This window comes from Eubalaena glacialis, chromosome X, assembly GCF_028564815.1.
Source record: "Eubalaena glacialis isolate mEubGla1 chromosome X, mEubGla1.1.hap2.+ XY, whole genome shotgun sequence".
Lineage (NCBI taxonomy): Eukaryota > Metazoa > Chordata > Mammalia > Artiodactyla > Balaenidae > Eubalaena > Eubalaena glacialis.
Genome location: NC_083736.1, coordinates 15,955,437 through 15,979,572, shown reverse-complemented (window position 1 = coordinate 15,979,572; position 24,136 = coordinate 15,955,437). Strand labels below are relative to the sequence as shown.

The window sequence follows — 24,136 nt, the reverse complement described above, 5'->3', positions numbered from 1 at the left end:
CCCATCAACTCTATTCTTATTGGCTGTATAGTAATAATTATAGCTAATTATGTTAAACACTATTCTAAGTATTTTTTATGTATATCATCCCATTTAAGCCTCAAACTAACTCTATGAAATAGGCATTATTATCACCATCATACAGATGAGAAAATTGAGGCACAGAGACCTTAAGTGACTTTCTCAAGGCTACATAACAACTGGTTGAGCCGGGATTTGCATCCAGTCTGGCTTGGGAATCTGTGCTCTTAACCCTGCCTGCTGTCCTGAATCCCCTATGTAGATTGTTTCCAATTTTGTCTTATTATATATAACACAGCAATGTAAATCTTTGTGTGTAACTGACCACCCCCTCCCAATTTAGTATTTTCCTGCGTGAATAGGTGTAAATATGATGCCAACTTGCTTTCTGAGAGGGGGAATCCATGTCATTTTCATAGAATTCGAGAATGTTAGTGTTTGTTTGGCAGGAAATTGCTCAAGGTCACCCCCTAGAAGATGATGGCAGAGAAAGGATTAAGACCTGGGTCTTCTGATTCTAGTTTCTATTTTCCTCCACTGCTTCCCTTACATTTAAAGATAGAATAAAGCCAATACCTTCCTTTGCTAAACCGACCTCAGTTGACATTAGCTTCTCCTCTGAGACTTCTTATTGAGGCAGGTAACTATGTGGGTTAACTTAGCAGGGCTTGGCCAAAGCCCTAAGAAGTAAATGAAATAAGATGCTTAATGAGGCCAGTGCTCAAGTTAAGCTGCTGTTCCTAGGAAAGCTCTCCACTTTGATAAGGAAGAGCAGCAGCCAAGGACAAGGGGAGAATGCCACGCAAGATAGAAGGCTTCTTGTTTTTACTTCTCTTTGGCTCTGAAGGTATGTGCTATCAAACCATTAGCACTCATTAAATACCTAATAATACAACTGACTTAATCATACAGCTGATTAATAGAAATGCAACCAGAATAATTAAAATATTATTAATTAGCAAAGCATGCTAATTAATCAATATGTGTTATTAATGAACAACAGTTGTCTTTGTGTGATGCAGTCCTCTTTGTCTCACCACTGGCTTTCTGGTTCTGTGAGGAGCCTTCTAAAGTTCAAAGGATGCTTAAAATGGGACAGAAAGAAGGGTCTCAAAAATCGTATAAAATAGCTATAAATTGCAACAATTAATAAGAAAGTGTGGTGTATTCTTGAAAGTTTTTGGGAGTCAAAGTTAGAGTGACTATAGAATTTAATCTTCCAAACCAGGACACTACTGAGAGTGGTGGAGGATGCTATTAATAATTTTGCTGGGACAACAGGTGTGAACCAGGACTGTCCCAGGCAAATCAGGATGTAAGGTCACCCTAGTTTAAATATGGATTAACATAGCACGCCGAATACCACTGGACACTAATAGAAAGCATAATCCAACTGAGAGTCAGGAATCCCCAAAGACTCAATATACTCAATCATTTTAAAATTTCTAAATATAGCCCTGGCGGGAGTGAAATGCTTAATTAAGGAGAAATTAAAGGCAAATCTCTAAAATGTCATCCAATTCAACTTTTAAATTATCTGTCAATCTTTGAAATCATGCTCTTTCATGCCTCTCTCAACTCTTAAGGACCCATCAACTCAGAATTCCTTTTTAGGTTCATTCCAGACATTAGAAATTGGTTCTTTGTGGTCACTGTGTATTTATGTGCATTACAGGAAATAAATACGGAGGGCAGGAAGGAGGAGACCTCTCCGCTCTGCCAAGGACCTGGTAGACAGACATGACAAAACTCACACAGAGTCAGAATCCCTGGTTTAAATCATTCTCTTCTCTACTCTGTCATTATATTTTATTGGTAGAATACTCACTTTCATGATTACCCAATCTCAAAACTTTTGTTAGTCACATTTCTCAATATTTGGAAAGACCTGTAAAAATATAACCCCAAGGTTATTTTGCAAACCCCCAAGACATATTTCTAAGTAAGGCTCATTTAGACCAATTGTCTGGGATTTTTCCCCCCTTGCAATTAAGAGTCAGCAACTCGTCCCAGAAACTCTTACTACTCTAAGATGCTTGGGGGGGGGGGTTGTTGTTTTCCCTTTACTCCGTGCCTCTTCCTCAGCAAGAAAATCTAAACAGAACCTTTCAAGGCTTAGATCCCAATACCCTTGGTTCTCAGACATCCACAGGGCTCACCCTTAGACTCCTCTTATTTGTGATTGGCATTGAGATTCATTCATCCATTGATTCATTCAAGAATCCATTGATGTCAGTTCAAGAATCCATTACTGAGTTCCTGCTATGACAGGCCAAATGCTGTGTAAGAACTTGATACACCTGGCAGATTCTTGTTTTCGCTGTGCCAACTCTAAAATCTTTGTTCTGTGACCCCTAAATGGGAATAAGCCCTAGAAAAGGTTATCAGGCCACTTTTCAATTACACCCGCGCAGTCAGGGGATAACTGTAATAAAAGACACGCTGTCAGGAGGCACAGGGCACAGCACTCTTTCCTGTTCTATAGCTTATCAATCTTTGTGCATGGCTGGGGAGCTCCAGAAATTTCCACGAAGAACAGAGAATCCCATCTGTCCCGGTGGAATGGAATGTGGTCCAGCAGGTAGGCTTGAAACACTTAAATTCTCTTACCCACCTAACCCAGGCCCTCCACCCTCACGCGGCATCAAAGGAAAGCAGCCACACCAAAACTTGGCTTGGCAACCTAGGTGTGCTCTACCCTGAGCTAGAGGGATACGCCAGGAGGCAGAGAAAAAAGGCAGAATACAATTGCTGCACTTAATCAGTTTACAATCCAGATAGAGAAATAAGGCCAACGCACAGGGGAAAGATGTATCCTGCACAACTGGGAACCTGAAGACAAAGGTTCTTTGTCTAATTTACTCCTTGCTGTTTCTGTTCCACGGCAGCAGTGGATCCTTACTACAGTGAAATAAGGTAAATGGATTGACTCCACTTATGCGTCGGATGAAGGGTCATTGGGTATACACAAATCATCATAGTAAAGCACTACCTCTGTCTCTTAACTGAGGCAGGCTTCTATTTATCTTGCATTGTACATTTTGGATTACATACCGATGATGATTTTTAAAACATCCACCTTACTGAAGTATATTGTTCCACTGCTTGGTCATGGCTATTATATAAAAACAAGCCAAAAAAAAAAAAAAAATCACCAAGCCTCATCTTACAGGTGAGTGTGTGTCCTTCCTTGCAGGTGTATCAAGCATCAGGGATAGCAGATTTTTTTTCAAAGCAGCTTTATTGAGATGTAATTTACATACCACTAAATTCACCCATTTAAAGTGTGTAATTCAATGGTTTTTAGTGTATTTACAGGTTTGTGGAGCACACAATGTAATTTTAGAACATTTTCATCATCCTCCAAAGAAACCAGTAGACATTAAGTACTCACTCCCCACTTCCCCCTCCCCCCAGCCACTGGCAACCACTAATCTACTTTGTCTCTTATAGATTTGCCTTTTGTGGACATTTCATTTAAACAGAATCATACAACATATGGTCTTTTGTCTTTCACTTAGCATATTTTTTTTTAATAAGTTTATTTATTTTTTTATTTTTGGCTGCGTTGGGTCTTCGTTGCCGCGCGCGGGCTTCCTCTAGTTGTGGCGAGCAGGAACGACTCTTCGTTGCGGTGCGCGGACTTCTCATTGCGGTGGCTTCTCTTGTTGCGGAGCACAGGCTCTAGAGCGCAGGCTCAGTAGTTGTGGCGCACGGGCTTAGTTGCTCCACGGCATGTGGGATCTTCCCAGACCAGGGATCAAACCCGTGTCCCCTGCATTGGCATGCGCCACCAGGGAAGTCCCTAGCATATATTTTTGACATTCACCTGTGTTGAAACATGTACAGATAACAGATGTACCCATGACTATGCCTGTCACCTAAAAGAGTAACACTTTCACACCAGAAGCAATTTCCTTCTTTCTTCTTCGCCAGAGGGACATTATTGCAGCCTGCTGTTTTTCTCCTGTGTCTTATTCTTGTTTCTCAAATAGATTGGAAGGTAGTTATAGACAGTTTCTATCATTCATAATTTTATGCTTTTCTCCTCGGCTTCACCTGTTTCCATGGAAAGGAAAACTCCGTATTTAGTGACAACCAAGCAAACAGACTGAAATAGTCTTCCCTAAGTGTGTCTAATGCACACTTTGCTTTCTGGGCTTGCAAGGTACATTTCGAGAAATAGGCATGCTTGAATTTTCTGGCTGCGGTAACAAGCATTTCCCTATGGAGTAGCCCTTTGAGCAAAAGGGCAGAATCGTCCCCTATTGCATAAATCTAAGGCTGGTGAGTGGCAGACGTCGCAGACCCTCTGGTGGAAACCTGTAACCTGGAGGAATCACGAAGACGATCTGAGTGAGGAGAAGAATAGGCAACCATGTAATCGAAATCTTGTCCTTTTTCCTTTAAAGGCTGACCTGTTTTCTTTTGCTCATCCCAACAGTGTTATTTTCTGGTATCATAAGACGTTGTCGTCAACACGATTTTTGCTTTTGTTCGCCAGCTTTGGGGTGATTAAATCATTTCAGGGACGACAGCAGCCACGTTGCTGCTCCCTTGGTGACAGCTTTTCCTGTAAAAGGCTTGTTGTTCCTTCTCTCTCTGCTCATTTCCATAAGATCTGGTGCCTCACAACCCCAGGCTGCCTACAGACAAACGCTTTCTGGGGACAGGAGCCCGGGAGGGGAAACAACGCCAGAAATCTGATTGAGCACAGGCGGTGGTTCTGAAACCAGGTCTCCCTCTTGGGTCTCTTCCTCTCCACAGGTAGAAACCTCCCCGCCCTTTCCTTTTTGCCTTCTGCTTTGTTTCTGCACAATTTGGAGCCTCCCTGGGGGCCCACCCATGGACCCAGGTAATGCAAAGGCCCTGAGCGCCCTGGCAATTTAGAGGGCCTCATGTGAACTCTGGGTTTGTTCAGTTGCAGCTGCATAGACCCTCTTCAGTGCCAGGGCACGTCCTCTGGGCCAATTTGATCTGGTTAGTAAGGCCGCTCTGTCAGTGACCCACACACCTCACCTCTGGTCCCCCCAAAAGAGAGTCTTGGCACAGCTGACAAAGCCTTTCTGCTTTTCTGCCATCCCAGCTTCTCTGGAAGATGGGGCAGAGCCGAGTGCCTTCTGCATTAACAGCCCTTAAACCATCTAGATGCCAATTGCTCATCTACTTTGCAGTTCTTGGGGAGCAGCTGTGGGACTGACACTATGGCTTCATGTACACATTAACTGTGAGAAGCACAGGGCACCACCCAGCCTATCTGGCCTTTCCCCTGAGCTCTAGTAGCTTCTAGCCAGCTGCCCACTCAACCTCAACACTTGTGTGTCCCGTAGGTCTCTCAAATGGAACATCTCTACCCCATCCCCCCTAAATCCCTGCTTCCCCTGGAATCTTCTCCTCCCCTAGTAAATGGTAGCTCTATCCTCCCAGGCACTCAGGCCTTGAACCTCTCTTTATTTCACACCCACGTCATCTGTCAGCAAATCCGGTTGGCACTACCTTCCAAAGACAGTCAGAATCCAGCCACTTCTCATCACTTCCACTGCCACCACCCCAGGGCCAAGCCACCATCATCCCTCCCCTAGATGACATGCCAAGCACTGGCCTACCTCGGGTCTTTACATGCTATTACCTTTGCCCAGAAGGCTCTGCCCACAGGTATCTCACTTCCTTCAGGTCTTTGCTCCAATATCACTTTCTCAGTGAAGCCTTACCTAAGCCCCAAAGTACCACTCCCTGTCCCTCCACCTCCCTGCTTTATTTTTCTCCATAGCAGTCATCATTTTTTTACATATTATATATTTTATTCATACATTCACTATCCCCTCACCCCCGCACATTAGACTCTAAGTTCTAGGAGGGCAGGTGTTTTTTCTGTTTTGTTTACTGCTATTTCCCCAGCACCTAAAGCTAGGCCTGGAATATAGCAGATGCTCAAAGAAAATTAATGAATGAATGCTTTGGGACCAGTCATTATCAGCTATCTTTTATATCAATTTCTATAATTGCACGGGTGCTTAGATAAACCTGTGGATAAGAAAGAAATAGGATACAAAGGCCAGAGCAAGTGGTGAGTTCTACGTGAGGGACAGAAAATGTCCTCTTCATAGGGAAGGGGATAAGTAGGCAGAAAAGTTGGGAGGGGAAGGCATTTGAGGCCAAGAAATCATATGCACAAAGGCATACAGGCATGAAACAGCCTGGCACATTTGATGAATTATAAGTAATAGAGAGTGCAAAAAATAAATTTGGAGAGGTAGCCAGGAGATACATCACGGCAACCGCTTGAAGGACACATTATTATTATACCCATTTTAGAGATGAGGAAATAGAGAGATGCAGTCATACAACTAATAAATGTCAGAGGTGAAACTGGGGCCATGGTAATGGGGACCCAACAAAGGGTCTGGAGCAGGAAAGTGACACAGTCAGGCATTGGCAGTACGGAGGATGGATGAGGCAAGGTCTCTCTTTAGCAAGGAGAATATCCAGAGGAGAGAGGAAGTGGTAGTGGGGGTAGAGAGGAAAGATGGCTCCCGGTAGACACTGGATGTGGGGGTTTAGGAAAAAGAAGTGACTAGGAGGAGTCCCAGGTTTCTGGATGGGGTAGTAGGGGGATGGTGGAGCCATCAGTAGGCTAAGAAATAGAGAAAGGAGAACAATCTGAGGGAGGATGTAATGAGTTCAGTGTTTAAAATTTTTTTTCCTGAAGTATAACATACATCCAGAAGAGTACAAGTAAGTGTACAGCTCAATGATTTTTTACCACTAAACACACCCAAGTAACCAGCACTCAGATCAAGTAACAGAACTTTACCAGCTCCCCAGACACCCTCCCTGGGCTTCCTCCTTGCCAGTCTCCACCCCAAGTGTGACCACGACCCTAATGTCTACCGGCATAGATGACTTCTGCCTGCTTGTGTACATTTTAAATGGATTCATATAGTATGTCCATTTTATCATCTGACTTTCCACTCAGCATTGTTTGTGAGATGTGGCCATATTGTGGCATGGAGTTGTAGGTCATCCATTTTCATTGCAGTACAGTGTTCCACTGTGTAAATCTACCACTCGTATCCATTCTACTCGTGATGGGCATATGAGTGTTCCCAGTTTGGGGTTTTTACAAATACTGTTGTTACAAATAATCTAGTACATGTTTTTCTTTGTTGGAGAACATATGTATGCACTTCTAGTGGGTAAATACTTAGGAGTGGAATTGCTGGGTCATAGGGCACATATATGTCCAGCCTTTGTATAAATTACCAAAGAATTTAAAAAATAGGTTAGACCAACTTATACCCCCACCAGCAACATATGAGAGTTCAGGTTTCTTCATGACCTGGCCAGCACTTGGTTGGGTCCAGTTTTAGACAGTAAGAGACATCTATGGGGAGATATCCAATAAGCCATTCAATGCACATGTCGGGATCTTGGGGGCGGGAGTAGAGGAAGCAGAGCTCTTGAGAGAGATTAAGAAGGATTATTTAGAGTGGTGGGAGAAGCAGGTGAGTAGTGTGATGGAAGCTAAAGGAAGATGGGAGGAACTGACAGCACCCAACATTGCAGCATGAAGATGTAAGGTTAGTGTTGGGAAGAGTCCATTGGATGTGAAAGTAAGAAGTCGATGGGGGGGGGTAAGAGTTGGGGAGGGATAAATTGGAAGATTGGGATTGACACATACACACTATTATATATAAAATAGATAACTAATAAGGACCTACTGTATAGCACAGGGAACTCTACTCAATACTCTGTAGTGGCCTATATGGGAAAAGAATCTACAAAAGAGTGGATATATGTATAACAGATTCATTTTGCTGTACACCTGAAAATAACACAACATTGTAAATCAACTATGCCCCAATAAAAATTATAAACAAACAAACAAAAAGAAGTCGTTGGTCACTTCCTTTGCCAGCACAGGGCTTGGCCTCCTACCAAGATGGTGCTCCCTAGTCTACATTGCTACCTGAGACGGTCAATTCTGCCCATAGCAGGTGAACCAAGGAGTCTCTAGGAACGAATCATCAGTGGACAAGGGACCAGGAGAGACAGCAGTTTGCTGACCACAGCTGAGAGATGGCCCTGAATCCGCCCAGGCGAAAAGATATGCCCCCTTGACTCCCCTTACAGCCTATGCATAACCCAGCAGAGGACTCACCATGTGTGTCATCCAGTGGTCTATCTTCTCCTGAGTCCTCCAGCCCCTTGTGGGCAGAGAGCGAGGCTTCCATTTCAGAAGGCCCAGGCCCTGGTGCAGGGCCAGGCTCACAGTGGACACGCGAAAGTGGTATGTGAAATGGATACATATTATTTAAAGAAAGGCACAATTTGAAAAAATAGCTTTATAATTCTAATGAAAAGGATGAGACCATTCCTTTAACTCTCTAAAACAATCTGAAAGTTTTTGGTGGGCATCAGATTCAATTTTTAGATAGCGAAGTGGTTAAGGAGGGACTTTTATATCTACTGTCTACACTCAGGTTTTGTTTGAGATATTTATAATAGGTATGTGCTGCTTTTATAATCAGAAAATAAATAAAGGCATTTGTTTTGTTGAAAATGGGAAATGGAACTTGGTGTGTTAAACCAGCGCTGTCTAATGGAACCTTGCGCAATGATGGAAATGTTCTGTATCTGTGCTGTCCAGTACGGGAGCCACTAGCCACATGTGGCCAGCAAACACTTGAAATGTGGCTGGTGTGACTGAGGAACTGAATTTTTAATTTTATTAACTTAATGAATTTAAATTCAAATAGCCACATGGGACTAGTGACTACCACAATGGACAGTGCAGCTGTAAACAATCAGCTTATGCTAATATAGACAAACTCCTTTCCTATTAAATTGTGCATTCATTCTATTTATTCATACTTCTATGAAGATAGGTTAAATGTTAGTCTTAGGTTAAATTTTACACATTTTCAATTTTTCCACATCATTTATACGGTATTTACACTTTGATTGTGGTTTGTTATTTCCTGTAGATAATAGACAAACCTAAAAAAAATTTTAAAAAAGTTTTTTTTAACAATGTCCTAATTCTAAATCACCTGAATGTGTCACATCCCTACTTCCTCAGCATCTGTGGATGTTTTTCCTGGCACGTATTTACTTACTTTGACTTCTTCCAGAAGGGGCTTTGTTAACTTTTATGTGACTGTGATCATTTCGCTTTTCCATGTAATGAATCATTTGTTGAATTTTTTTTTCTTTTTTTAACTTGATTTTTCCTTTCATGTCCTTTTGCTCAGCCACACTGGGATTATCGTCTACTGAGGTATGTTACAGTAAGAAGGCTGGAATTCATATGGATACTATTTTTGAAGATTTTCCTAGCCAAAACAATGTATAGGATTATCACTTTTTTAAAATGTATTTTTAAAGGTTTTTTTTTTTTTTTTCTGGTGGTGGCAATAGCACGTTTTATCTGGACAAGCTCCAAGACTGGTTTTTTTAATGAGTGAATGCAAGTAAACCAGGTCTTAAATCAGATGGCGGAACCTTGAATCCAGTCCCTTTTGAAATTGTATCCCCAGAAGGGACCTCCAGGAGATGTAAAGCGCCTGACCTCGGACTGGGGCTCCTCGAGCCCCTGAAGATAAATATAATGGGGTGGACATGGCTCTCTACGTGGGTGTGTCTGTGAGATTTTTAGCTGGTCACCCAAGGTGGCAAACATTTGTTTATCTAGACTCAAAGATGAGTGGCAACTGTGTGGGTTAAACTGGGTTTATAATTCAGTTGTGCTGCTGTAGTGTGAAAGCCGCCACAGACAATAGGAAATGAATGAGCAAGGTTTTTGAATGCGAGCTTTTCCAGTGGTGCTGACCACAGTTGCCTTTGACTGTGACTTTTCTGAAGCTCCTGCCCCTCTGGCTTCCCGCAGGATGAGGGTGAGGATCCCTGGTACCACAAAGCGTGCAAGTGCGATTGCCAAGGAGGTGCCAATGCCCTGTGGTCTGCAGGCTCCACCCCCTTAGACTGCATACCGGGTGAGTGTCCCCTCTCCTTGGGGCACCAGATCCTTGTGGTATCCTTGGGAACACCCTGTTTCTCCTCTTTCAACCCTGATGAATTAAACCCCCTGAATGCCACGCTCTGGGTTTTCTCCAGTTGGCCTTTGAACTTCAAATCTCAATGGCCACTGTTCCAACAAACTGCACAGATGTCATTGTTCAGAACAGTTTCCTGGATCTCTAGTTGGCCTCGGTGAGATGGTAAGATGGGACCTAACTTTCAATGAAAGAGGCTAATGGAATTTATCGAAAATAAACTAATGATAGGCAGCAATTTTGAGAAGAGCACAGGCTTTTGAGCCAGAAATACCAGAGTTGGAATCTTGGCTGCATCGTTTTTTAACTCTGGGACTCCCACTTTGGCCTTTTTCTGTCAAATGGAGGCAATACTACTGTGCCCGGATATTTATTGCTCACCAAACAACCACGTGCTTCCCCACATTCTCAGCCCCTTCCCAGTCAGGTGGCTTCACAGGAGCAGTTCCAGCCGATGGGAGCCGTGTCTCTTCTGAAATGAGGTCCATTTCCCTGCTTGAGAAAGTGGCTTTTCCTTTAGTCTGGGTGCCGGGGAGGTTAAGTGGAGTAGAACTTCCTGCTGACCCACAATGAATCACCTGAGTGAAAAGTCAACCTTTGTTGTGTTAAGCCTCTGAAATTTCTGTGACAATTCGTTCTGCAGCATAAACAGCCTCTCCTGACCAATATGAATGACTTCCTCTAAGGCAGGGGCCAGCAAACTTTGCCTGTAAAGGACCGGGCGGTAAATCTTTGTGGCTCTGTGGGCCATAGGGCCTCAACACCTCAAATGGAAGGCAGCCACAGACTGAATGTAAATGCACGAGCATGGCTGTGCTCCAATAAAACGTTATTTATAAAAACGGACCCTGCTGTAAGGAGTTGTTACGAGGAATAAAATGGATGAGGCGTTAAAGCATCTTGTCCTGGACCTGGCACACTGCAGCTCCTTTTCTTCCTGCCTCCTAAGAGGTCACACTCTGACCTTCAGAGGCTCAGGCGGCCTATCACACATTTGCCATGCTCAGTATTTACCACAGCTCGGAACCTCTTTTGCTGAAACTGTACTTGCCCCCCCTTTCCAGGGTTATGATGGTGCCATGCGGCGGCGCATCATTCACTTTACATAATCACCTAATAATAGCTCCAGGAGAGAGGTTTGTGTATAGCGTGTGAGCTTCTCTGCATTATTTCATTAAATTTGCATTAAAATAGCAAATGTGGGGGAGGGGGCCGTCCACAAAGGCTTTTCTGCCTGTTTTCCTATTTACTAAAGGGGTAGGAATTGGTTTCTGAACTAAGCCTTCTGGAAGGGAACAGTGGGGCGCAGTAGCGAGGAAAGCAGTAAGTGCTGATGAGTTCAGCGGGCTTCTCCCACGGGAGGGACGTCTCACTGTGCTCCACGGCGTGAGCTCCCGCAGCCATTCTGTGCTGGGGTGATCTGCCTAGTCAAGACTGAGGCACCCTCCTTGATAATCCATTTAGAATTCAATTCCACCCTCTGTCATCATGTGCGTATTATGTGCCGATGGGAAGACAAAAATGAACCATTGTCTCTACCCTGGAGGAGTTTACCATTTTGTGGAAACAAATGTTCTCTTCACTAGAGACATGAGACGTACTGGAATTCCAGTCCACGGAAGCTCTTTCTAAGAAGAAATTGAAAAGAGATTATTTATACGGATTGGTTTCATTGACCTGATCAACTGTGCAGCTGAGGAGGGCTGTGTGTCTGAGCAATGTGCAAGATGACCTGGGCTGCCCAGGCTCTCTCCCCTACACAGTTGCCATGAACTTGAAGTTCTGAAATCAGAAATTCTTTTAGCTTAAGTGTTCTCCTCTCCCCACTGGGGTTTTCATTTTTGTTTTGTTTTGTTTTGTTTAAACAACACAGATATTCCCAGGAAGGAAAAAAATGCAACCTTAGTGTTAAATGGTTGATTCATTAATGTTCATTTGCTTTTCCATGAAAGAGATGATTCAGGGCAGCAGGACTAGCCACAACCTTCCAGAATTCACTTGCCTGTCAGTGCCTCAGATCCTCATTGGAACGTCAGGAACGCTGCCTGGTCTTTCTGGATCCTGAGATTCAGCGCTTCCACCAGAGCCCGCCTTAGCACGGAAGAAGGCCCTAGAAAGCACAGGACAGGAGGGTCATTCAGAGCTGCCAGGAGATGCTCGCAAGTGCACACTGGCTGCTACTGCCAGGGGGCCCTACCCACAGAACAGAAGGTGACCAGCTAGGTGCATTATGGCCTCCCAATCTTCAGCTTAACACTATTATATTAAAAGGTCTGTCCTTTCCACAGTTGAGCCAAGATTACCCCGTCACTCTGAGAGGGGGAAATACGGCAGGGAAGGTATAAAAGCATAAGAAATCTAATGACTCAACGCTTTACTTATATTCTGGATTTTATATTTCCATATTATATTCAAGTTTATACCCTATTCTTCTATAAATATTATTCTGTATTCCACTACATCATCATATAGATTCAAGTCTAACACATGTGCATAATAATGTTCACATGTCTTTTGTCAAGAATGGCCCTGAACTCTCTTTGTGTTCCTTTAGGTTAATATTCTTTAAAAGCATGTCTGGCCTTTATATGTCTACACATCGAGAAATTATCTACTGCATAAGAAAGGCTAGTATGTTAAGTGTGCATAGCCTGGATTAACAGCACATATGACTATGTCTTTATCGATCTCATTATCAAATCATCGCTCAGAAGAGACACTTGTGCCACAGAAGAGGCAGGTGTTTCCTTAAGAGTAAAATGAGTGTAGAAACAGGCTTAATAGCTTACAGTAACCTCCACTGAGCAGAAAACTTGGGAAGGACATATTCTGTGTGTGTAAAGAGGATCCCTTTAATTCCTCCAGCAACATTATTTATGTTGCTTGATACTAGTTTAGACTCAATTGACAGTTTCTTTTTGATTAGGCCAGTGGGAGTTCTCTGGGCCAGTCAAATCCCACTTCCTCCCTGACCTCCCTGCTTCCTGTTCCTGCCATTTTCTTTGCTTATCCCCAGTGGCCACCTGAGATGGAGTGATGAAGTTTGTTTATCCCTCCATTCATCCATCCAGTCAATATCTATTGAGTGCCTAGCACACGCAGGCATTCTGCTCGGCTGAGGAAAGCATGGTGAGCTAGACAGACCGGGGGAGCTGGGGAAGTGGGCAGAGATCCAAAGGATGAGGAGAGGTGTCCAGATGAAGGGGAAAGGAGGAGACAGGGAAAATAGTAATCATGTAACTGGAGTGCCCTTCACTCTAGGGCACAAAGAGCAGGAGAAATGTTACATTTTCTATTTTTCCAATTTTCAGATAACTCCGGTTTGAGTCCCCCTTTATCATGGGCTGTCAGGAGTCTAAAGACAGGAGGATTGTTGAAGATCCTGTCCCTCCCCTTTGGACTACACCTCCCCACCCACCACCCCCCTGCACCCCAGGGGCCTGCAAAGGCAGGCTCAGGCTGAGGGCAGCTCCCTGCCCGGCCGGCAGCCCCCAGAGGAAGGCAGACACCTTGTTGGTGGCCCTTCTCCCTCTGAACCAAGCTCAGTCCTGGGACCTTCCCAAGTCTCTGAGGGTGTCAAGAGTTCAGGGCTCCCGCCCCCCCATCCCTGGTCCAGCCCCCTCAGAGGAACCATTTCCCCACTGAGATCAGGCCCCTACCACGAGCCCCCCCACCCCCCAGCAAGGGTCAAAGCCCAAAGCCTCTGGCCACCTCCTCTGGGACAGTCAGCTAATTCCTGTTGAGGCCTAGGCCTTCCAAATCCGTAAGCCTGAGAGATGCTAGGCTGTCAACAGGCTTCTCCTCTCTCAAATCACATGCATGCGTGTGCAAACAGCTTATTCCTTCCTGATGCAAGGAGACTCCAAATGTTTAGAAATAGGAAGCTGACCTTCTCAGGGTGATGTAGAGAGGATGATGGGGGCAAGACAGACTGGGGTAGAGGGGTGTTAGATTTTTTTCCCCTGGTGAGTCTTCACCATAAAAAACAAACATACACAACTCAAGACATTAATATACTCTCATAAATTCACCCTATTACACCAGTATTAGCTGCTTATTTTTGGTCAGGCACTACAGGCTCTACACTCTACAAACACTGCTTCATGTAATCCCAAATCAACTTTATGGAGGCAGGGACTACTGTTGTGCCCATTTCACAGATGAGGAAATTGAGACCCAGTGAGGTTGAGCAGCTTGCCTAAGCTCACCGGAGGGAGAGTGGGATCCAATCCTAGGTCAAATTGGCTCTAAGCAGGTGTTCTTGACCTTGGCTGCCCATTTCCATCACCTGAAGATTTACCCCATGCCCAGGTCATGCCCCAGACCAATGACATCAGAATCTCTGGGGGTGTGGCCTGAACACCAGCACTTCTATAACTTTCCAGGTGACGCCCAGGCTGAGACCCATCACAGAGTCTCTGCTCTGTGCCTTGGGCCAAAACACTGCGTTTTCTGGGTTAGCAGCTGTGTAGCTGGAGGTGCCAATGCCTGAGACAGGAGCACTGGACAGGGGCAGGCTTGGGGCTTGGACGCTGAAGGGCTTAGTTTTGGACATACGAGTGTGAAGAATCTTTGGGTCACCCAGATGGAACTGTTCACTTAGAGAATATCCAGGCGGCAGTGGGATGGAGCTTGGGGCCTGGGGGTTGGGCACTGGCTCTCAGACACTGGCTGAAACCATGGGGATGGTGAGCTCATCGCCTCCCCTGGAAAGTGTGGGCAGGATCCACGTCTGGACAAGCCCTCACAGGCCTCCAAGACCATTGCCACTGGCCAGGTCCCTTCAGTGTAACTCTTAACTGTTAGATGGGCTAACTGGGAAGAGATGGCAAAAGAGATGTGAGGGGAAAATAGAGAAAGAGCAAAATGCCAAGAATAAAGCAATCGGGAGAGGTGGCCATGGCTTTTCTTTCCCCTCTGCCTCTTGCCTCTGAGCTGGTGGCCCTGGAGCAAGAAAAGGGAGGTTCAGGATGGAGGGTCCTTAGAGATATCCACAGTTAGAATTTAAGTGGCGACTGAGGGCCCAACTGAAACCCAGCTTTCTGACGCCGGGGCCTTGTCCCTCCTTCCAGTGGCATGGCTGAGCTTGTCTTCCAGGTCAGAGGGGAGTTGAGGAGGTGGAGGAGCTCCCAAGGCCACAGGCACCAGGCCCCCTGAATCCTCCAGCCAACGCCTTCCCTGGCAGACCAAGGTTTTCAAAGTGTGCTTGTTAAAAATGTGGCCACTCTGGGGGTGGAATCCTGGAAACTGCATTCTTAACAAGCCCCCCTGATGATTTGGCCACACAAGGCGTGATGGAGTGGCTCAGAAAGCGCTCCTATTCTCTCTCCCTTGATATTATTTTAATAGGCCCCCCCAAAGCTTCGGGTACTTGATAAACTACAAATGCTGTCCCCTCACCCCCAGCCCCGCTGAGCTGCAGTTACTGGTGGGAGTTGGTTCTTTGGTTCACTGGGCAGAAAGGCAGTTAAGCAGCCCTGGCCAGAGGCCTGAAGCTGTCCTTCTGTCTTCAGCCTCTGGGGACAGGGCATGACTATCCCCGCAGGCATTCTGGAGCCTCAGGATGGCATTCAAGCTTTTACATGACTCATTCAGTTTTACTGACTTTTGAAAATTATCTGCCAGAAAGACCTCAGCACTCACTTTGCTGTTGAAGGTGATGATGCCCCAGTAAATACACTTGGCTTTTCAATCTGAACTCAAATTTATACATGGAAAGAAAGTATTTTGATCTGCCTTACTTGAAGTTTATCATTCACAACTGGGAAACTAGGAGAATGTATTTGCCTAAGTTTATCATTTGTCTTCTAAAGAAATTCAGCTAGAATCTGGGTTTGGTTATAAATAAGAGACCCCCTAAATAGTGGCTTATTGAAATAGGAGTTTTGCTTTGACTCACACGGTAAAAAGACTAGGGGTAAGGAGCAGCTTAAAGATATCAGGGCTGAGGTCTCTTCAGTTCTCTTGGCCTTACCCCCAGGGTGCAGGATGGCTACTGTTGCACCAACCATCAGGTCTTCCTTCTAGGCAAGAGGAAGAAAGAGGGGGCAAGCAAAATCTGATCGGAAATCCCCAGCAGACATCCTCTTCTATCTCATGGGTTAGAAACTGTGTCACGTGGTCACTTCTAACTGCAAAGGTGGCTGGGAAAGATTGTTTAGTTTTTTTAGCTGGCTACGTTGCTGCACCCAACAAAATTAGGGTTCTTTAGTCTAAAAGCAGGGGAGAATGGATACTGGGTTGGCAATTGGCAGTCTCTGACCAGGCAACTGAATGCTAAATTAGTGAGAGGAAATCCGTGAGAAGCAGCAATTAATATACAAGAACCAGCTTCGGCTACTCTTATTTGGAAAAAGCAGTTCCTTTCAACTGTTCCTTATTCAACAGTCACTTAGACGCATGTCATTCCCCCCCTCCTTTTTTTCATTAGACTAGTGAAAAACTGCAATTTACAAGTAGGAAGTCAGTCTCAATGTATAACTGCCCTTCTTGCCTCTCACCATTGTTTTGTTCCTATAATTGGCATCATATGCTGCCTGAGGACAATTAGGGACCTTCATGTCATCATGTGGGATGGCTAACCCATGTTAATGAGGAAAATAAAGAGTATGACATTTAAGTATGATATTTTCCTGTGAACCTCTTGGTTTTTAGGTCTCTCAGTTTGTGGAGGATGTGAAGTATTTCTCAAAATTCTCCCCGCCCCCCCACGAGGTTGCCATGGAACTACTTCCCTCTGCTTTTATGAATGTTGTGAGTCTCTATGGCAATCCCTTCACTTCATCTTCACTCTCTTCTCGCAAGAGCAGTGAAGAGGATGAAGACCCAGTCCTACCCACTGTGAACGGCGCTGACAAGGAAAACATCCTCCACCTTACAAAGCGCAAACGAGAGGGTCGGATTTGTCATTTCGATTATGTCGTGTTTGTTGAGTCTTGCCATGCGATATGAGTGTTTTAATGTGCATTGTTTTTCCTTTCCCAGAATGCCCATATCATCAGCCCCTGGGTTTCGAGTCAGGAGAGGTTACACCAGACCAGATCACCTGCTCCAACCTGGAGCAGTACGTGGGCTGGTATTCCTCCTGGACCGCCAACAAGGCCCGACTCAATAGTCAAGGCTTTGGGTAAGCAGAGCAGGAGGCTCAGGCGATTTTTTTTTTCATGTGATTTGAAAAAGTAGGTCTCTGTAATAAATGAACAACACAGAATGCATTTATTTATTCAGCAAATACTGACTGAGTGCCTTCCACGTGCCAAGGACAGTGGATACAGCAGTGAACAAGGTGAATGAGCTCCTCGCCTTCGAGAAGCACGCGGTTTAGAGGGGGGACTCTAAGCACATTGTCACACAACTGGCCATCTGCCAAGTGTGATGAGTGCTGCAGAGGAGAAGAAGAAAGACCTGGTCCACTTGAAGCACCAGGGAAGGCTTTCTAAGGAAAAGATCTTTGACCTGAGAGTTGCAGTTGGCCAGGTGGGGGGAAGGCGGAGAGAGGCACAGGGTACAGCAGGTGCAAAGGCCCTGAGTTGGGAAGATCCCTCAAGTGCATGGATGGGGACTGTAAAGAAAGCCAGCGAGGTTAGCGCACAGGTGAGATGAGGCTGGAGACGTAGAAAGAAATCAGATGGTGCAAGGCCTTATAAGTCATGTTAAGGACTGTGGTCCTTATTTTAGGGATAATGGGAGAACCCTGAATGTGCATTAGTTAGAATACAGGTTTGTGCTGCTGTAACAAACAGCCCCAAAATACAGAGACTTAATCAACTTGGAGGTGATTAGGCAGTCTAGGGTTGTTATGGCAGCTGGATGGTATCAGGGGCCCAGACTCTTTCTACCTTGTTCTCTCACCCTAACATGAAGTTTCCACCTTGGGGTCCAAGATGGCTGTTCTAGCTTCCACTATCACATCCACATTCTAGTCAGGAGGGAGAAAAGAAGAGCAGAGTGCATATATTTTTCCTTTAAGGATACATACATAATCCTGCTGGCCACTTCTGCCTACATCCCATTGATCAGAATTTGGTCCGACTGTCCCACCCAGCTACAGAGGAGACTGGGAAATGTGATCTTAGCTGGGTGGCCACTTGCCCAGAGAAAACTCAGGGGTTCTATTACTAAAGGAAATGGGAAGAGGATTTGGGAGACAATGAGCAGACTCTATCAGAGGAAGATTTAAAGTTGGGGAGTATCACAATCGGATTTATGTTTTAAGTAAAATCTTCTGGATCTTGTGGGGAGAGCTGTTTAGTGTGGGGTACGGGTGGGGGGTGAGGTGGGGAGAGGAATCCAAGGAGACCAGTTAAGTAAGCTATGGCAGCCGTCCAGGCAAGAACTGAGGGTGAAGTGAGCTAGAGTGGTGGCAGTGAAATGGAGAGAAGTAAATGACTTTAAGAAATTTGGAGATGGAGCCAAGAGATGGATTAGATGTTTGAGGTGACAGAGAGGAAGGGGGTAGAATTCAGAGAGATGAACACTGGAATGAGGGGTTGGGGTGAGGATAATTAGGAGCTCTTCTTGGACATGTTTTATTTGAGATGCTATATGGCATCCAGTAGAAGTTGTCTAGCTAGCAATTGATTCTCAGGGTTTAGAATTTAGAAGAAGTCTGAGATGGACCTAAAAGTCAGGAGCCACCCAAGGAGCAAGTCCAGAATTAGAAGAGAAGGCAGCCAAGGGCCGAGTCCCCGAGAAGCTTATTAATGCGCACAGGCACACACACACACACGCACACACCACAAAGGGAAACTATAGGTTTCCACAACTTATGAGGATATAACCAAAAAATAAATCAGTTCCTTCAGTGGTTTGCTTTCCTTTACAATTGTGAAAAGCCCTTCCAGAGCCACTTGGTTCCATGTTCTGCACATGGTGCCTACCATGGCGTGGATGACAGCACCTGAAGGAGACACAGATAGGTATGAAGAGAGTGAAATTAAAGAAAAGAAAAAAAAGACTTACGGAAAAAGAACATCAGGAGAGACTAATGAAAAGGGAAGGGGGCTGGAAGGTGCGATTACCAGGGATTCGCATGTTTTGAAGAAAAACATGCTCAACCACACCCCAAAGGTGATTTCAGCTACAGTTGAAGGCATTTCTTTGACAAATTATTTGAATCTGGCAATTTTTCCTTGGGCGGTGGAGGTGCAGGGAGAGAGAAACTATACAAGTATCCCAGAGGCCGGACACTTCTCGGAGACAAGCCTCTGGGTGCTTAACAGATTGCAGCTCAGACTGCCCGAGCTTTGTGGGGTCTCTTCAGGTGCTGGCATCCCCTCAAAAGACGGCACCTCCCAGCTCTTTGGAGGCGCTCACGGGGAAAGGCTCCTGGTGACTCGCTGTGTCTGCGGCAGGTGTGCCTGGCTCTCCAAGTTCCAGGACAGCAGCCAGTGGTTGCAGATAGATCTGAAGGAGGTCAAGGTGATTTCGGGGATCCTCACCCAGGGGCGCTGTGACATCGACGAGTGGATGACCAAGTACAGTGTGCAGTACAGGACCGATGAGAGCCTGAACTGGATTTACTATAAGGACCAGACCGGAAACAACCGGGTATGTCGGGCTTACCCCAAACCAACTTCAACACAGCCCCTCTGGGACACCCCTCCCACCCGTCCCTGTGTTCCTGTCGCCACCCTCTGTCAGAACACTGACCCCACGGTATGGTGAATCATCCGTGCTTCCTCCCCACAACACTATCTGCTCTCTGACGACGAGGCAGGGGTCTTTTCTTGTATCCCTCATGTCTAGCACAGTTTGTGAATGAGTGCCATCGTATGTGCAAAAGAAGTCTTTGAATTCTCACATCAGCATAGAGTTGCTTGAATAATCAAGACTGGCCATTTGGATTCTGTGAAAGTCACTGGACCTTGAACACTTTGCTGCATGGGTCTGGCTTGATCTACTACTGATGTGGCTAGGTTCTCGTCCCTTTATGTAGATATGGCCTCTCCTTACTACTGAGACCGACAATCTCAACAAATTAGCCACTAAACTGTGTAAATGGTTAAAACAAGTCCAGCTGAGAAGAAACAGTCACTTAAACCTTTGAGCAACTTTATATCCTACTAATCTCTGAGGGCTGAGACCCACCCAAGTCTTGCTCATCACAGACTGAACACAGTAGGCTTTTGATTTTATATATTTTATATAAATATATACACATATATACACACATATGTATATTCATACATGCATACACATATATACACATATAAATATATAATCAATATTTTACATATATATATATATATATATATATATATATATATATATATATAAAATGTTATCTGCAATGAATTAAAAACTCACCAGCTGTTTGGAAATGTTAACTGCCCTTTTGTCTGAGAGGACTTCCCCCAGCTAATTTGGACATTTCATCAGGTTAAGTAGACATGTGCAGCTGAACATCAGAAGGCTCTGTACTCTCTTGATGACAACTTGTACAGCAAGACATTCATGGGTTGAAATTTCAAGAAGTTTGAACACAATAGGAAAAACCATCTTGATACTTGGATATTTTATTTCATTTTTGTTCTTATTAGTTGGCTTTTCAAAAAGATATGAAAATTCTTTTTCAAGCTCTATCTGTGTTTCTGAAGGCCTTGATAGTTCTTTGCAAAGAAGCGCTCCACTCCAGCAGTTGTGAGATCTGGAGCCTGTTCCATCCTCCTTCTTCACTGGGCTCCTGACTTAAAAGAGGTTCAAGGGCAAACAGCTTAGAGAAGGGGATGTGGGGTGTTGCTCTTGGGAAGAAATAAAGGCAAGATCATGGCAGCTGAGGTCCTTCTTGATTTGTGTATGGATGAGGTCAATGTGGCAGCCAGATTTTTTTCAGGAGATAATCCCAGAAGGAAATGAAACGTTCCAGTGTCATTGGGCAGAGCACTAGGACTCTGGAAAAAGTGCACAGAAGTTTCTTTGAAGATATAGCCAAATATCCACTGTACCTTATGTTACAGCCACTGCGTAATTGCTATGTTACATCCCGAAAAACAGGAAGCAACCCCTTTTTCTATTTTGGGCACTGCTCTCCCACTTTGAGAATCTTCTCTCTAGTTTTTATGTCTTTTTCTTTTTTAAAAACATTTTTTTCCAAGTCTAAAAAGTACTTGCCGTTTGTATCAATGTAGACACACACAGTTAAGCTTTGGCTCACAACTTTAGAGCCAGCTCACAAGTTTTCACTTGAGCCCCACTTTGGCTACCTTTGGAACATGGGAACATTCCTCTCTTAAGTGTGATGTGCTCCTTTTCAAAATTCTTGTCAAAATGCAAAGGATTAAATCACAAAATTGGTGATAAGAATCAAGCAGCATTTTCTATCAGCGCCGTCTAATAGAACTTTCTGCAATGAAGGAAATGTTATTATCTGCAGTATCCAATATGGCAGCCACTAATCACATACAGTATTGAGCACTTGAACAGCAGCTAGTGTTACTGAGGAAGAATTGTTACCTAATTTTAATTCATTTAAGTTGATGCCTGGAGCATGTAGGTGCTGACAATCATTCAAGGTCAGATTTTGGGGGACATCAGCAAATTCTCTGCCCTTTTAGCACTGAGATTTTCCATAGTTAAAAGTTGGGGCCAACTCCAGACAGGAATCTGTCTTCCTTTTCTCTCCCCTTCTGTGATGTGATGGTGATAGGATTTCCTCCCTCTCTTTAGGTTTTCTATGGAAACTCGGACCGAACCTCCACAGTCCAGAACCTGCTGCGGCCCCCCATCATCTCCCGCTTCATCCGGCTCATCCCGCTGGGCTGGCACGTCCGCATTGCCATCCGGATGGAGTTGCTGGAGTGTGTCAGCAAGTGTACCTGATGCCCGCCTCAGCTCAGCACCTGCCAGGGGGTGGAGGGTGCAACGCGGCCCATGGGGGAACGCTAACTTACCACTGTGACCAAAAGGGCTGGATTTTACAGGCTCTTTTCAATGAGGACCTGGGCAGAGAATACTTCTTTCTTTTTTGTAAGATATAGTTTCCAATTTCAGTGAAAGGAAAAGAAAATGAACTTATTCCCCACTCAGGGCCAAAGAAAATAAGAACAAAGAAAATGTCCCTAAAAACAATTTTCAAGCAAAAGCCTAAGTAGCAGGAGTAATTTGCTGCTCTCGGGTTTTTTTGGTTTGTTTTTGGTTTTGGTCTCAGAGACACCGTGAAAGGTGCAGTCCCAGGGGAATGCAAAGCAGCCCTGATAATTTGAAAATTCTTTTGCTTTACCACGTTCAAAACAGGAACATAGAGTTTCATAAAGCCTCCCTTTGAACGCAAAGGGGGAGCAAGCTTGTGGTTTCTCCTAAGTTTTCATTAAATCATGGCCTTTTAGGACTTTAGAGCACTGCGTTTACAGAGTTTTGGGGTGACTGGGTGGCGCAGATGAGTCTGGTGGATGGGAGCCCATGTCCCAGTCTCGTGAGAGCCGTGCATGACCAAACACCCCAGAGGTAGGAGGGCCTCCCCTGCTTTGAGCTTTCACCCCTCACACCTAACCCTGAACACAGGGATGGGGGGAGGTCCAGAGCTCTCATCACGTATAGCTCCATTCTGCAGTCCCCTCAGGCAAATGATCCCAGTCTGTGGTCACTATTTAGGTGAATACACGGGACAGGCTGCATATGTAAGGAGCAAAGTTTCCCTGTATTTAGGAACCCCAAATGACCAGAACACACCAGAATTTCCTTTTATCTAGGGCTACCATTTTCCAACAAGCTTAACACTTGGAAAACAGTTGGCCAGGAGCTATCACTGGCTACACAGAGGAGGCCCATCAGCTGAGTACAGTCTGCAGGAAGTGGTCAGGCCCTACAATCTGAGAAGCGTGATGCGGCTAGGCCGCTGGTGAGCTCAACCTTCCAACCTCTGCCCCCTTGCCTCATAACATCTGGGCTCAGCCTGGCCTTCCCCTCCTGGAGGAGCTCCGTAAGCAGGGAGCTCGGGGGAAGGACAGTCCGCCTTTGTCGTTTGTAGCTCAGCCTGAGTTTTCAGGCCTTTCCCTGGAAGAGGCTGATGACAGGGCGGGTGGCAGGAGAGGATTTGAAAGCAGGGGCCGAGAAGGGGTGGAATCAGAGGATGAGGGCCCTCCAGCGAGACTGGGGAATCCAAGACTGTCCTGGTCCTGAGGCAGTGCAGCCTCTGCTAGCAGCTCATTTCTCTGAGTTACTTTCTGTTTTCAAACGCCAAGCCGAGGGAATGGACTCACACCAACACGATCCTGGACATCGTATTCACCTTCTCTGTGAACGGCCAGCCTCCTAAAATCCCCAAATCTCTTCCCTGGTGTTTTTGGGCTTATAACAGCTTATTTAACCTAGCATCTTTCCAATCCCCATGCTGTATACTTAAACCTGGAAAAACGCTTTTCTCTGCTCAATCTTCTCTCACATATAAAGGTATCAATTCAGGGTAGGGAAAAAAAAAAATCCTTCTCCGGCCTTAGGACACATGGACAAATCCACTTTGAACAGAATGCCTAGAGATCCTTACTAGGAAAGCTGAACGAACTTTTATCGTGACACGGATTGTCAGAGAAAATGGCGACAGCCTAAGAGTTCAGGACTCTACAACTGGCACACCAGACACAGGAGGGGAGTATAGTTAAGGGAAAAAAAGAAAAGAAGTAAACAGGATGAGGCAGGGATAAAGGTTCTCCAAATAATTGTTTATATTGGAAATTTTTGTTTTGGAACAGCTTTATTGAGATAAAATTCCCATACCATACAAATTTCACCCATTTACAGTGCATAATTCAATGACTTTAGTATATTCAGAGTTGAGCAACCATTGTCACAATCAATTTTAGAAAATTTTCATCACCCCCAAAAGAAACCCTGTACCCACTAGCCATCACCTCTCCAACCCACTTGCCCACCCCAGCCCCGGGCAACCATTAATCTCATTTCTGTCTCTGTAGATTTTGCCTATTCTGGACATTTCATATAAATGAAATTCAATATGTGGTTTTTTCCTGTCTGGCTTCTTTCACTTAGTATAGTGTTTCCAAGGTTCATTCATGCTGTAACATGTATCAGTACTTCATTCCTTTTTATGGCTGAATATCATT

At 44.9% G+C, this 24,136-nt stretch overlaps 1 protein-coding gene across 1 annotated transcript; it reads left to right on the top strand.

Annotated features, from left to right (window-relative positions):
* Positions 1 to 816: 816 nt before the first annotated feature.
* On the top strand, positions 817 to 21,896 carry RS1 (retinoschisin 1). Its single transcript, XM_061178100.1, has 6 exons — positions 817 to 868; positions 9,276 to 9,301; positions 9,911 to 10,016; positions 17,061 to 17,202; positions 19,430 to 19,625; positions 21,744 to 21,896. The coding sequence occupies exons 1-6, from the start codon at positions 817 to 819 to the stop codon at positions 21,894 to 21,896; spliced, it is 675 nt and encodes a 224-aa protein (XP_061034083.1).
* The last annotated feature ends 2,240 nt before the right edge of the window (positions 21,897 to 24,136 follow it).